Below are 14,783 nucleotides of genomic sequence, written 5' to 3' on the forward strand. Positions count from 1 at the left end.
TCATTGGCAGCAGTACACTGGGGAATAGAGAACAGCCTAATTCACTTTTACAAGGCAAGGAAGAGGAGATTTGAGAATAGCTTATGGATTTTTAAGTCGCTAGTACTGCAGGTCACATAATGCCAAAACTGAGAATCTGCTATATTTTGCAAAGTTCCCCAGCAGAGCTTAGGTCTGAAAAGCCCAAAGGAAAAGTGATAAAGAACATCAGATGTCACTCTTGTGGCTGGTAGAAGGATTAGAAATTTCACCATGGTAGATCATCATGTGAGCCAGCTGAAGATATTTCAGAAAAAAAAAAGGTTTAGAAATAGCAAATATACCTGCTAGGCTCCCTCACACAGAGCAAGTGAGTATTACCCATCTGTAACAGCAGAGCTGTACATGCAGTTTTGCGTATTTTTACCAATTGATGTGGGAGTTTCATCTCTTCCACCTATTGCCTTAGGCTAGTGTTTCCCATCATAATTTTATAGCAATCTAGGAATTTATTCCAACACAAGGCTACACAGTAGGGATATAGTAAGATGCTAAATCTGCACTAAGAGGAAAGACAAGCAAGCAAAGCAGAAACATGAATTCTTGGCATCTTGCAAATGCCTTACTAGAAAACATTCCATTTAGCAGATAAGTGCTGTAATATATGTAAGCAATGTTCAAGCCAAAAATCAATATATCATGTAACATCTTTTCAAGGTAATTAATCTATTAGATTTGTAGAGGAGAGGAGTATTTAGGCCAGAACACTTATCACGCTATGTAAAATGTCACTATCTGTACTGGAAATCTAACAAAAAGGACTTGGCATACTACTTTTAAAATCATTAGGGTTTGAGGTTGTTTTTTGCTGTATTTGTTTTTTTTTTTAAGAACACTGACTACTACCATCTTTAGCAAGTTTAGATCTATTACATAAATGTTATATACAATACAGGCAGTTCGCTCCTTGAAGATTGATAGGCACCAAGAACTTCCAAAGTAGCAGCAGTCTCTCACTTCATCCAGCTTCTTGCTTGCTACAGTTATGTTTGAAGCTGTGCCATAAACAAATAGCACCCTTGACCTGACTCCCTTTTAATTTACTTGATTAACATAAATATATCAATCCTTCTCGTGATTCTACAAGAAATGTAACACGTGTCGTGCTAAATGTCTCTTAAGGTCCCATTAAGTGTAGCTTTCCGTCCTCACCTTCGCACCGTTCAAATAAACACAACAACCAAAAAATAAGAAGATATAAGAAATCATGGTTTCTCTTGGTTGCTCCTGAGAGACTGCAAAAAATAAAGGAAAAAGCACAGAGAAAAAAGTAGCAAAAGCACTTTGAATTTTAATTGCTTTGTTACCTCCCTTCCATAAAGAAGCATTTGAGTGAAACAAGTTCAAAAAGAAAAGTCAAGTAAAGGGTAATTTTTACAATCAGGCCAACTTTTCAGCTCTAGTTTGACTTTTCTGTCCTAATCATTTTTGAGATACCTCTCTAGAGCCAATCAGATTTAATAAAAATGCTTTATTTTTACCCTGAAAGTTTGCTCCAGGCTTGCAAGCTTGAATGGTGGTAGACGAACTGCATTATTAGTAGAACAATCACGCTTGCCAGCTAATACTTCTGGATTTTCTCTGCTACAATTTCCAGTACTTTCAAGTTCAAAGTCCTAACTCCCAAAGCAGGAAAAGAGAAAGAATCAACCCTTGTTGTGGAAAGCTGGAGAAACAATTCCCCATCCACCTTGTTTTACAACAGCATGCTTTGAGACATGCATTTAATCCTGTGCAATTACAGCCAGCTTTGTAAGCCGTATCGGGGATACGTGTCTTGTCCCAGGAGCAGCTCTGTTCCATCACCAGCCTTGCCATGTCTCCTCTGTATTCTCACAGCAGTAGCATCTCAGACCTCAGTCACGTGTATTTGTGGGTGCACTGACAAAGTATTCTTAGTGCTCCACACAGGATCTGGCTAGTGAGTACATGCAAACATGCAGGCAGCAGCCTAAGCATTAAGGTCATTGCACACACAGACCCAAGAATTATCAGTACAGCTCACTTGTGTGTGTACTGAAGCCTTTGCACGTGGCACATCCCAGAGCCTTCAACTGCTCTACTGGCCTTGTGCTTTTACTTCAGTGAGCATCCCTCCTGCATGCTCTAGATAACTCCCTGAAGCTAGACATTAGTCCTTCCTCTTATTTAATTTTATAAATAACAAACTCTTAAAGCTTTCTTCGGTGAGAAGGGTGACTTTTTGTTACTCCCATTTGCTTCCATGAAAATTAAGATAAATATGCCTTGCATATACTGAATATATTTTTATTCTATTTTAAAGTAATTGCTCCACTTTAAAGCCTCTGAGTGAACAAATATAATGAAATCTAATTTGCTTTCTAAATACTTAGATCAATCCACTGAACCCTCTGACTGAGGAAGGATTGCATGCATCTGTACTGTAGCTCCTATTATTCAGAGCCTTCTGATCCTCCATCACCTTCAAAAATCAGGAGGAACAACCTTTCCTGTTCAGCAATACCTGGAAGAAAGGGCTTCCCTCATCCTGCTTCAATGAAATTCTTGCCTGGTTGTTTCCAAGCTTCTCATGGTAATTATCTCGTCTAACTGCTACTCATAATTCCAGTTTGCCGGTTTTAGCTGTCATCAGAGGTTAACATTGCATGCTTACCTCTTATGGGGTTCTCAATGCAGAAGAATTATCCCCATGGATGTGGCAATGGCATCTTGCAAGCATAATGACAGCCACTGCCCAAGAGCTTAACTCTGTACAAACTTTGAGCTAGCACCAGGGTGATAGTGAGGTTCAAGGAAGGCTTTTACAACTGGGAGCTTTTTTTTTTTTAAAAAACACAAAAATATACTGCATTTTCTTTTCTGAACCTGTACCTGGTAACTACAGGAAATCATTCTGTAAGCAATATGACAAGCCTTGCATTATTACCTGTTTATGTGCTAAATGATATAAATTAAGATAGAGACATACAAATGAAGATTAATCGTATTTTAAAACTGTCTCTCTGAGGGAATGCGATTCCAAGCATTATTAGTTATACTGCAGAATTAAAAAAAGAAAAAAAAAATTAGGTCCTATTATGGTAGGTGATGCTGAAATACACTAAGAGGCAGCTTTTCTTCCAAAGATTTCACAATTGAAATTGACAAGCCACACAGAGAAAAGAGAAAAGCTTTCTGCTGAGTCAAATTCTCCCAAATCGTGCAGCAATGGAATGACAAAGCCTGGAGCAGATGACAGCTCTCAAACCTAGGCTTTAATTCAGACAATGGAAGATGCAGCACAGGCAGATCATCTTCTGCGTCCACTGACTTCAGACAATTTAGTCGATAGAAAAATTTTTAGTCTCAAAGTGTTTTTCCAGACACTGAAGTCAGTATCTCCACATTTTTCTCCTCATCACCTATGCCCACAAATTTATAAAATAGCTGACAGCTTGGTTTACCATTAACCTTGGAAAACAAGCTCAAGGAGATTAGGGAATCAGACTCATGAGTGTAACTTGCTAAAAGAAACAAGAAATCAAACAATTCCTTCTCAGTTTATTTCCTACCAGAAAACAATTCATTTACCTGGACTAAGAAATATGCTATGAAAAAGTATCACCAAGTGAAAGATATTTGAACAGCTCTCTTTGGGCCCATTTAATCTAAATGCAACAGCACAACTGTGGTGTCAGATCTATGCTTAGGTAGGCAGAAAGCAACCGCACATAGGCAGGTACTCAGGTAATTACAGAAGCAAGGCAGCTTTTGACAACGAATGGTACCAAGGCAGTCTATATCTCAATGAGCTATTTTAACAGTCAAAGTCACATTAACAGCCAAATGACATGCAAAATTCATTCTCCCTGCCAAGGAACAAATTTAGAAAGCTGACAAATAACCCCCACAAAAACGACAACAGCAATGGTTACTCAAAATCCTGCCAGGTGCCCTTTAATAAGCAGAGAATGTGATTAGTGCAGCAGTGCAAAGAGACAGCGTGCTGCAACATGACTCCATGCTGCTCTGCCAGGAATCCTTACAATAGAGATCCTGGCTGCACTGGGATTTTTCATGCATAATAAATAAAGCAATAGAGGATCAGACTGAGGCTCCTTGCTGAACACCAGTGCCCTCCGCTGCGTGTGCTGGAGATTCCTCTGCACACTATGCCAATATGAAAAGGGAGAATGTATGATTTTCTCTTTATGACAGCCTGCTGAGCACCCCTGGGACCAAATGACTACATCTGCTGCTTCAGAGGGCTGCTGTGAACATCTAAATAACACTGCCACCACAGCAAAGATCTGCCCATCAGCCTCTCCCAATAGGTTCTCACTCTGTCATAGAAACACGCCTTTCACAGTATGTTACAGTGCTTCCTCCACTGATGCTCTTTACAATAATTTACCTGGACTCATAGAACTTCACTAAAGAACATGACCTTGTTAATAACGAGGCAGGGGCTCCAGCAGAAGAAGCCTTCAGCTTCCTTATTCCAAAGCGTGGAAGCAAAGCACGTAGGATGCCACCACCACAGTAACCACTTCAGGATGCTTATCGCCAGTTCCCCACATTTGAGTTTGTCATTTTGCTCACATCTGTTTTCCAGTCCATAACTGTTACGCTCATCCAGCATAACAGCATCAGAAACAAACATTAACAGATGATGCAGTAACTGCTTTAGTACTGTCTCTCTAAAGATATTCCACAGTTTACTCCAGGGGATTTGAAGCACTACCTGCCATTTGAGTGGAAGTGTATTTTTCCTCCTGAATTTCCCTGACAAACAATGTTATTCTATTAAACTTAGTATTACTGTACACTCCACAAGGGGATGACTCGCAGCTTCAGAGGAATGTGAATGCCCGTGTCAGAGTATTTACAGCAGTATTTGCACGTGAGTCACAGATGAGACAGAATCTTGAAATAGAACACATGCTCTGAAGTACAGCAACCACAGCTACAGGAGACAAATCTGAACCTTCTCTGAAGGGGGCTGTTATTTACCAGAAAGTTGACAAGCAGTTTTAAAAATGTTTTGAATTCTCCAAGCAACAAAACAACATAACCCTGAGCAAAAAACAGAGTTCACCACGCTGAGCATGAAAGTGCCAGTAAAAGCCACTCTCGCCATTTCAGGCTGTTATGTTTCCCAATGCTTTTCCTTTTCCAGATGCCCCACTATAAAAAACTCACTTGAAGAATCCATGTCAATTTCTTACAAATACACAAAAACACTTAAAATGCCCAAGTTACCCAATACGTTAGCAGAAAAATCACCAATAAGTCATGGTACCAGGCATCGTGCTACTGAAAGCATGCACAAAACCAGTTAGTAAGCTTTTAAAATCATCTTCTGCGTTTTTAAAACAAGCACTTCTCCCTACACATCCTCCAGCAGCTTTCTTTTAAAAGACTCTTAATGTGTTATACAGGTGAGAAAATGATTGAAAAGACAACCAAAAAGGAGTATATTGCATTTCACCAGATTTTTGGAAGCCAGACTATAGAAGCATCATTCTTGTAATTACTCCATTTTTTACTATACTTCAAGGAAGACTGAAGAAAATTTATGGGTTTAATTCTTATCAAAATAGGACATCTGCATCCGGGGGGCTCTTAGAGGAATCCTGTCCTGTGCCCTGTGGTTATAGACAATACATGCCCGTTTTATAGCAACCATACATTTGTATAGTTACTAGCGCTTGATTATTTAAAGTTGTAGCACTATATGAGCGTCACGTGGCACATTAAATGCTCTCAAAGAATATTTTTCTCTCTTCAATTAATTTTTTTTTTTTTTTTTTAAATAGGAGGATCTATTCATAGTGGGGGCAGGTAGGAGGAGCCTGGTAAGAGTCTTCCCCATAAATAGAACTTTTAACCACACGCTTTTAAGGACAAGAATCAAGCCTTCTTTTACTTTTTCATTCTTGAAAGCACTCAAACCTGAAAACACTCAGCTTTGTCACTGTGATTTGGTCTCAGTCCATGTTTCAATCGCCGTCTTAATATCATGACATTCAGTGCTGCAGAGTGCAGCTATAAAACTCAGGCTGAAAAGCCAGCTTTTCTTGTCCTGAGTACACGTACAGTTCCCAGCATCAGATGCTTTTGCATATGTGAGATGTTACCCAATATTTAATAAATATATATTTTTTTTCCTACCAAAAATAGGCTGGATCCCATGATGATTAATCCTTGACTGAAGTGAGAAGTACAAGATTCTGTCACATCAAGTAGGGATTTTCCCTTTCACGTAAAAGATCACAATACTTTCAGATATTCGAATCAGTATCCCAAGAAAACTCCAAACAAACGTTCTCATTGAAAGTTAGTACATGAAAAAGTATAAATCTCTTCAGTTCTAAGTACTACTTATAATTCACTACATTTAGAGGATGAGATACGCGTCTAATTTCTTTCTACAACATTAACCTTGTGATCAAGTGAAAACCAAGATTCTTTCAGTTTACCCATGAAAAAGGAGTTAGTGCCATTACAATGAAGACAACAGGCAAATTTTACTCTTTCAGTAAGAGGAAGCAAGAAAAGAAAATCAAATAACTGAACCAAGTGGATGCAAACTACATAAATATGAGAAATAATATGAGAAAAAAAATCACCTACTAGCTAAGCCCTACAAATCAGTTCATGTCTCCAGCAAGACAACTGGAGCACAGCTTCAGCATCTGTGAAACAAATTACAAATCTAGCTGCTCTCTCTTAAAAATGCTTCTGTTTAAAAGATGAGGCAACAAAGTACACACAAACATTTGTAAAAGCAACCAGAAATCTCAGCTTTAGTATTCTAATGTTGAAGGCATGCATTTTGGTTTACCTTTCACATTGAGTCTGAGAGTTATTTCAGTCTAAAAGTCAATCACTCGAGCATTACCAATTAAGAAAGAAACTTATTATATAGTTGTCGTAAATAAATGCTGCTTGAATGATAAGTTACTATAAAACAGTACAACCAAACAGAAGTACTTAATGAAAGCTGTGTGTAAGGAGTAAAACAGCTAATTGCTTTGAACAAAGAGTGACATGCAATGGAGAAATCCTACCATGGAATGTTCTAAAAAGTCAACCTTTTAAAAGCGCATACAAAAGTCCAATCCAGAAATAAAATATATAACGGTACTTTAGTTCAAAAAAAGTAATATATTTCTGTTATACCTAAATTAAAAATGACTAGCTTCTAGGACTGATAATTTCCCCACTGAATTCAGTGGAAGTAGTGCAAATCTTTAACAGGCATACGATACGATTACATGTTACGAGATCCTACTTTAACATACTTTACTTCTACAAATTCTCTCCTCTATCCATTTTTTTTCAGAGATTTCCATCTAAAAGGTAGGAAGCTTAAAAGGACATAAGGAGAGAGAAGGATGTTCAAACTGAGCGCTTGGCTTTCGCGCACACTGGAGGAATCTGCTAGCAGTACACTTTACTTCATCAGTTCAGCAAGAAACACAATGTGATTCTTCAGATTGCTCTTCATTTGACATTCAGAAGCACCAGTCTGACAATTAACAGATGCAAGTGACACTGAACAAGTAGGGAGAAAAAGGAAAAATCTTTCCTTTAAGCCAGTCATATAAATTAAGTAGAACTTTAGGAAGTTTGATACGAGGTTTAATTTTAGAGACATGATTAGAAAACTATATATTATGTATACAGAAAAACCCTTCAGTGTCCACTTAATGAAGTTGATAATAACCAAGCCAAAAAAAGTACCTTAAAATCAGGATATGAAATGCAGGTCTCCTACCAAATAGTTGGTTTCTGTAGATCTGTCATATTGCACTCAAGAAAATCAAGGATATTCTTTATTTAACACCTTAATACATCAGCCATGGCAATCAGCAATGTCTAGATGGACGCTGATTGAAACCAGCATCTTCTCAATTTCATTTTCAGCTCTAATTAGCACAGCATTCCTTTGACTCTCTCACTGTGTTAACCAGGATAGTTATGCTGACCTTTTATTAAATATCTGAAAACCCACAGTTAAAATTTTTCTTTCTTACATGTAAATATAAACAATAGCAATCATGTACCAAGCTTCAGTGACCAGCTCATCACATGAAAGCAAGAATCTGACTTACTGGAATTAGTATACAAAATTCAGTTCTTCCAGTAACATTAGCTTCCTAATACTTTTATCATGGTTACAACAGCAGCATTATACTACGGTGTACTAAAGAACCTACCCAGCTTTCACGAAAATATTGAAGATTTTCCAAACTTAAAAGAACATAAGACTCGGGATTTTTTTCATTGAAAATTTCCCTGATCAACAAAGATACTTTTGACCAGCTTCAAGCTCAGCTGTTACCCCAAATCTGGAGTTTGAATTGTTGCATTCTAAAAACAAACTGAGAACGTGTTTTGCTGTTACATCCACCAACTCTCCTCTCTCCCTGGTTACAGCGTCTAGTCAACAAGGGCATTATTTTCAACACCAGTCAGGCTACACATTTCTCCTCCTCTTTTCTCCACACCTATACACTGCTTTCCTTCTCTCAGCTGCTCTGCACAATGCCCTTACTCACTCGATATGTTTGATGTGCACATTCTTCTTTCATCTTGTGCCACTTATAAATGAAAAAAACTGACAGAACTGATACAGAATTAAGCTACTTACCAACTACTGCCAGATTATGCTCTGAGCCACATGCAATCTGAAAAAGAAGTATGAATGAATAAAAGAGGTTCTGCTTACCAGCACGAAGACAATCACAATTATGACAGGAAATTAAAAATTAACCTGAAACAAACAACTACAGTTTGTAGGATGTAAAATCAAGGTTGAAGTGCTCTCAATTTTAAAGGAAATCTCATTTCAAGTCCTGCTTGGGGGCTCAGGGACAGGATAGCATGTTTGTTTTGTTAGTACAAGGACTCCATTTTCAAGACCTAGTCACATTTCAATCCTTGAGAGCAAAGGTGGACACAATCCTGCAAAAATATCTCATCCTTGACAACATCCATTGGAATCAACAAGACTATTGGAGGGATGGCAGGAACACAGATTGAGCCTTAGCAAGATGAGAAGAGTACAGAAGCAGCTGGGAATCAAATGGGCGATGAAAAGCTCCATTGCTGTCACCTACACTGTTTTTTCAGATGGTTCCTATACAACTGCACAGAGCACATAGGTTCACCGTGGTAAACATGAAGTGATACTATCCCTACAGCCATCTATTGAGAATGGAGAGAAAAGTACCACAGAACTGAACTCTTCCATTAGCACTGGGTTGTCTTACTTGGTAAAAGCTGCAGAGAAAATTAGACCAACGCGAACATTTTATTCCAATCTAATTAGTGGTGGAAATCAGTTATTAGTTTCTTCTCAAATAAAATTCAGAGTTCAATGCATTTTTTTTTTCTTTGCAGCTGCCATGAAGACGTCAGCTGTTTAAGCTGCTTTAGCACACATCCCGCAGTATTGCTTGCTGAGCTTTCTCTCACATTCATCACAAATGACGGTAACACAAGCACCTAGGGCAGCCACTGCCCTTCTGCAGGGGTTGTCTCTACCATCGAGTTCTTTTTCAGTGCCACTGCAGACACAGATGTCTGACATAACACTGACATCACCTTACACAAGGTTACTCTGCAGAGCACCCTCAAGCTTCTTTTTATTTAATCTGTATCCAGTTCATTGACTTGCATCTAGCTGTCAATCACACATTACTGAGCTGGAGAAAAAAGTAAATTCTATTTCTTGAAAGCAGATTTGCAATGATAAAATACAAAATAGTACTATATATAAAGTAATAGAGTACTTGTCATCTAAATTACACATTGTTTTACACATGCATAACTTTATAGCTTGTACTACCAGTAAAATATGGTGATCACCTTACTGTCTGAATAACATAAACCCATACAAGTACCCATAGAAATTCAGCAAACTTGTACTTGGCTCCTTGTGCTTGAGTGTCAGCTGGAGAAGAGTCAAAGCTGGCACACAGACTGGCTCAGGTGATCACGCAACAAATGAATGCTGCAGCCGCTACTATGCACCTGCAGCACAGCTGTGACATGGGAACATCTGGTCAGTGCCAGCTTCATCCAGCATACAAGGAAGGTAAACTGGTTTCATTAAGGCTGGAGGTGCTGAGCCAAGAAATCAAATCACTTGGGAAGATGGAGCTGTAAGCGTAAGGCAGGTCTGCAATTGCCCCATCTTTGGAAAAAAATCAAGAAAAGGCAGAAGAAAAAGCAATGCCTTTGCAAGAGCTCTAGCAAGGCAGCATAAAGCTGTCCACCTCGCAGTACTGAAGCAGACAGAGCCCTAAGCCCTGGCTGGAAAGTGCACTGCTCCTGCCATGATCCGCAGCGCTGCCCTCCCTGCTGCTCTCCACTCCGGGCTGATGCCATGGAAACACAGATGAAGGCTTCCCAGCAAAGAGCAAATCCCGTGCCTTCACCCAGAGCTGAAATGTGAGGATTCTGAAGCTGCTGCCAGTTAAGTAAACCACCAATTCCCACTGAGTTGGGAATAATCCTATCTCGGCTAAACTCCTTAGGAAATAAACTGAACGCAGGCACCAATTCACAAAACTCTGGGACAAAAGAAGTGCTCAGGCTGGCTCCAGCTTTCTGCCAAGGTCCCCTTCAGAAACACTGCGTTTCAGCCCGGAACCAGGCAGAACTGCAAGCTGCTGAAGGCAGCACCCTGCTTCACCTTTGGGCCCAGAGCCAGGGCTTTGGGCACCATGGGACAGCAGCACCGTGTCCCAGAACGGAGCTCACTGTGATCCACACTGAGCACCTCCACTTCGTGGCAGTGTCACCACCAGGCAACGCAGACCAGTGCCACAGGAACCCCAGACAGACCACACAGCCAAAGCACACTGCAGGCAGCTCTGGGAAGCAGCACCCTCACCAGCAGCCATGCTGCTCGCTACAGCCGGTGTGCCTCTGGCTCCAGCCCCAGAGACCATTCCACAGAGTTGAACGAAGGCTGCTGCTGCTTACTGAGCTGTGCTGCCCTGCAGATTTTTTTTTTTTAATAATAATAATAGGCCTTGAAATGTGACACCTTTTCTTCACGACCACCCACAACAATCAGCCAAGAACAGTCTGCTGGTGCAGATGCGGAGCAGCCATAGAACAGCACTGCCGAGTTGATGTTTTATGCTTGTATCAGATGTAATAAGCTCTGCAGTCAGCACAGGTCACTAGGAGAAGCCTGGAATTTATTGCAGCAACCATGATTTTCTCGCTACTTCTTTTCTGGCCCCACCCCCAGTGCACTGCAGAGAAATTAAATTCCAGCAGACATCTGCATGCTCCCAGCGGACAGATAAATACGTTCAAGGATACTTACAAACACACCATTGCTTTCTAATTGGGCAATACTTTTACATTCAGTTTTAATTGAGAAAAACCACTCATCTTACAGCCAAATCAGAGAGACTGCTGTGAGTAAGGCATTCCAGGAGCCTAAGGAACGTGGACAACCCCTCAGCCCCAACAACAACCCATATTAAGATTTCTCCTCCAGGGAGAGAAAAATTTGAGAAAATTGTATGAGAATATTGTGATCTCTGTATAAACAATCTCAAAGCAACTCACAAATGCCTTGAGGGAAGCAAAGAATGCTTCAGAACCATTTCACCCAGAACCCTACCTCACAATCTATGTCCCTTCAATACATTGTGTGTTTCCTCCCCTAAGTTGAATGTTAGCAAGCTATTTTCTACCCAGTAATGGTTGCAGTTGAGGTGCACCCATCCATCCAGATTAACAAACATCGTGAGAAGCAACCAAGGGCCCAGCGCTTTACTGTCTTAAGAAGTCAGACCTCAAGCAGCCTGAGCAGTGAGCAGAGATCTTGTAACAGTGACCTCTAACCCTGAGCAAAACACCAGCATCTTTCTATTGCCTTTTCTAACTACTACAGCAAAACAAAACAAAGAGTATTACAGTCAAGGTTCAGACTGGCACTTTGACCACAAGGCTACTGTGTTCTTCTGTCTGTACTCCCAGAGCTCAGACTGAGGATCCGCTGTGCCACCCATCAGGAAAGGATCAAGCCAGAAGTGCAGGCAAAGCTGCCTCATGCTGCAGCCAAGAGAAGGGAGCAGGACAGTGGCTGAGCTCCCACACGGGACTGAAGAGTGAAAAATCCACAAGCGTCTTAACATCAGGGTACTTACCTCAAACAACAAAAGCATCTCAACACTACTTTTGGTTCAGTGCCCTAAGAGTACAGGTTAATTACCTACAGGGTAATTATTTACCAGAATATTCAAAGATACAGAGGCCTCCATCACTTCTCCAAGAGAAGAGTAAGACATATGAAACCAGTTTCTAGGGCAGAATGAAGATACGATGTTTAAGAAGCTGCATTCAGACTTTAGCCACTATCATTTCTAACTTGTAACTGCACAAAACTCGAGGGAGAGAAGGGAACAGGAGAAGGAAGCCATTAGGAGGGTGTGCATTTAAGTACTTTTACCCGGGAGTTCTGTATAGGCCTTCAGCATGGCATCCCAGACCTTGTGATAAATTTCACTGCAAGGAAATTGTCAGGTCCAGAAGGTGGTTAATTTTATTCCCCTTGGGATGAGAAGTCCTAAGGGAAGGAGACGAGGTGACTGAGAGCCTGCAGCCCAACAGTTACGTAAACAGAGGGATCCTTCCCTCAGCACTGTTCTTCCATGCCCTTGATTAATGGATTGTAACAATGATTTGTACACTGCCTAGTTACATTGGTATGCAGAATTCTATTGATGTGAAAAAAAAAAAAAAGAAAAGAAAGCTTATTAGCAAAACCGTCCTGCTCGCAATGATCCTTCACTAGGAACTGTGTGTTCCTCTTCTGGATCATTTGACTCCTGATTGATAAGAGCAGCTCACTACCCTCTTCACATTCCTTGGCGAGCACAAGACTAAGTGCAGTATAACACAGCACATTAGCAGCAAACCAGTATGACCTCACCTACAACAGCACACCAAACTTGCTGTTGGCTGTATCAGTTGAAAATGTCCTACAGCTCAATGTCTTACAACTCACTCAACATTTTCCATCCCTCTAACCATCTATTTAGGGTGAATTTTTTGTTGTTGTTGTTTGGTTACAATTACACCAAAACATATTTTATATATAAAAAATATTATAAAATCCTGTAACAACAAGAAAATCCGCAATTCATACCGTGCACAGAGGCCCAAAAGAAATCATCCTTCTCCTAGACAAATCTGACCTACAGCTCTTCTGCCACAGGAGCATCAAGACTTTAGCAGGATGCAGTAAGTTTTCAAAATAAAGATGTAAAGCTCTTTACAGCTGCTAGATCTATGGTCTGTGTTTTCCCTGGCTGAAACTAATCCCAAACCTGCCTTCACTTGTGCTTAAGACACAAAATGAAAAGTGCAGCATTTCCACTGCTTCTCCACCCACTGTTTCAGAGTCTCACCTCAAATTGGTCAATAATCTGCCCTGCCAAACATCTCACAGCCTCCAAAAAGCCAGCTGACCAACCCCAAGATCTTGCATTTACATCCTCCGTGCCTTAAATCACACATATTTAAGTCCCTGCACACACACCCTCTCTCTGGCATGAACCAGACATGTCAAACTGCTACGCTATGCACCCACTCACTAAGCACTGTACATCCAGGAGCAGGTTCTTGGGGGTAACAGGGCCCAATTGCACTTCTCTGATTCAATTGATGCAGCTTGAATCTCAGGTTCTCAGGTAGGAGATAGAAATAGTTACAATTTCAAAGTAAAAGAAAAAAAAGTTTCTTAGGTAGAAGTCCTACATAAAGCTATCATTACAGAGATCAAGTAAAGGGGATGAAATTAAAAGAAAGGAAGAAAAACTTCAGTTGTTAAAACATTTCCACTGAATCTTCACATCACACCATCTCTCATGTGTACCTAGAGGGTCTACTGGGAGGCAAGAATGCTCATACTGAGAAAATGAATTATATACTGCTTATTTAAATTGAGGAAGGATTGAGATGTCAAGGCAAAGCAAAATCCATGTCCACCACCAAAAAAACTCATCATCAGATGACAGCAGGATAATAAAAAAGCTGCTGAGATCCCAGTAGGAATGCCCGGTGGGATTAGATTTGAGCACAATGGCAAAAATGTAGCCAAGAAAAGTGTGATAAAAATCTTTACAAGTCAGTAAGGTCAGCTGGCTCTTCTCCAGTGTCTGAAGATTTTCTAATTAGCTCTTATATCTTTCTTCTGGCACTTCCCTTCCATCCTTGGGGCTTTACTCAGGAATTGGTGAGGCACTGGCACAGGCTGCCTGGAGAAGGTGTGGATGCCCTATACGTAGAGGCATTCAGGGCCAGGTTGGATGGGGCCCTGGGCAGCCTGAGCTGGTGGCTGGCAACCCCCATGCCAGGGAGTTGGAACTAGATGATCTTTAAAGTCCCTTCCAGCCTAACCCATTCTATGGCTAGGGCTCAGAAAACATTAGCACCTTTCATCCCAGGAAAACCAAGCTGCATCACCTCTAGACCTCTCAGCCCCCCTAAGCTTCCTTAAGTCCATCAAAATTTTCCCTTTTTAGCAATCAAGACCTGAGCCACAAGTGAATTTTTGCTTACTCTTCCAACGCTTTTCAAAGGAATCAAGTCATGACCAGTAAATCCCTCTTTGTTTCCTGTAACAACCCCATTCAGTCTTCATTATTTTATGAAAATTAAAAATATCACTTCAGATTGATAAAGAAATTGCCAGTCAGCCCTGACTGTTACTGTGTACATATTTTCCCACACCTCCGTGCAGC

General features: G+C 40.5%; 1 protein-coding gene across 6 annotated transcripts in view; it reads right to left on the reverse strand.

Moving 5' to 3' along the window:
* Positions 1-14,783, reverse strand: part of SERGEF (secretion regulating guanine nucleotide exchange factor) — a 139,017-nt gene that overhangs the window by 49,025 nt on the left and 75,209 nt on the right. For 4 of the 6 annotated variants that reach the window (XR_002440922.1, XM_021403891.1, XM_021403894.1 and 1 more), the window contains one exon: positions 8,660-8,696. The exons of the other annotated variants lie outside the window; for them this stretch is intronic. Coding sequence is in view for 3 of the 4 variants with exons in the window: in XM_021403891.1 (XP_021259566.1) it covers positions 8,660-8,696 (37 nt within the window). In the remaining variant the exon portion in view is untranslated. The remainder of the gene's footprint in view (positions 1-8,659; positions 8,697-14,783) is intronic. 6 annotated transcript variants of the gene reach the window in all.

This window comes from Numida meleagris, chromosome 6, assembly GCF_002078875.1.
Source record: "Numida meleagris isolate 19003 breed g44 Domestic line chromosome 6, NumMel1.0, whole genome shotgun sequence".
NCBI lineage: Eukaryota > Metazoa > Chordata > Aves > Galliformes > Numididae > Numida > Numida meleagris.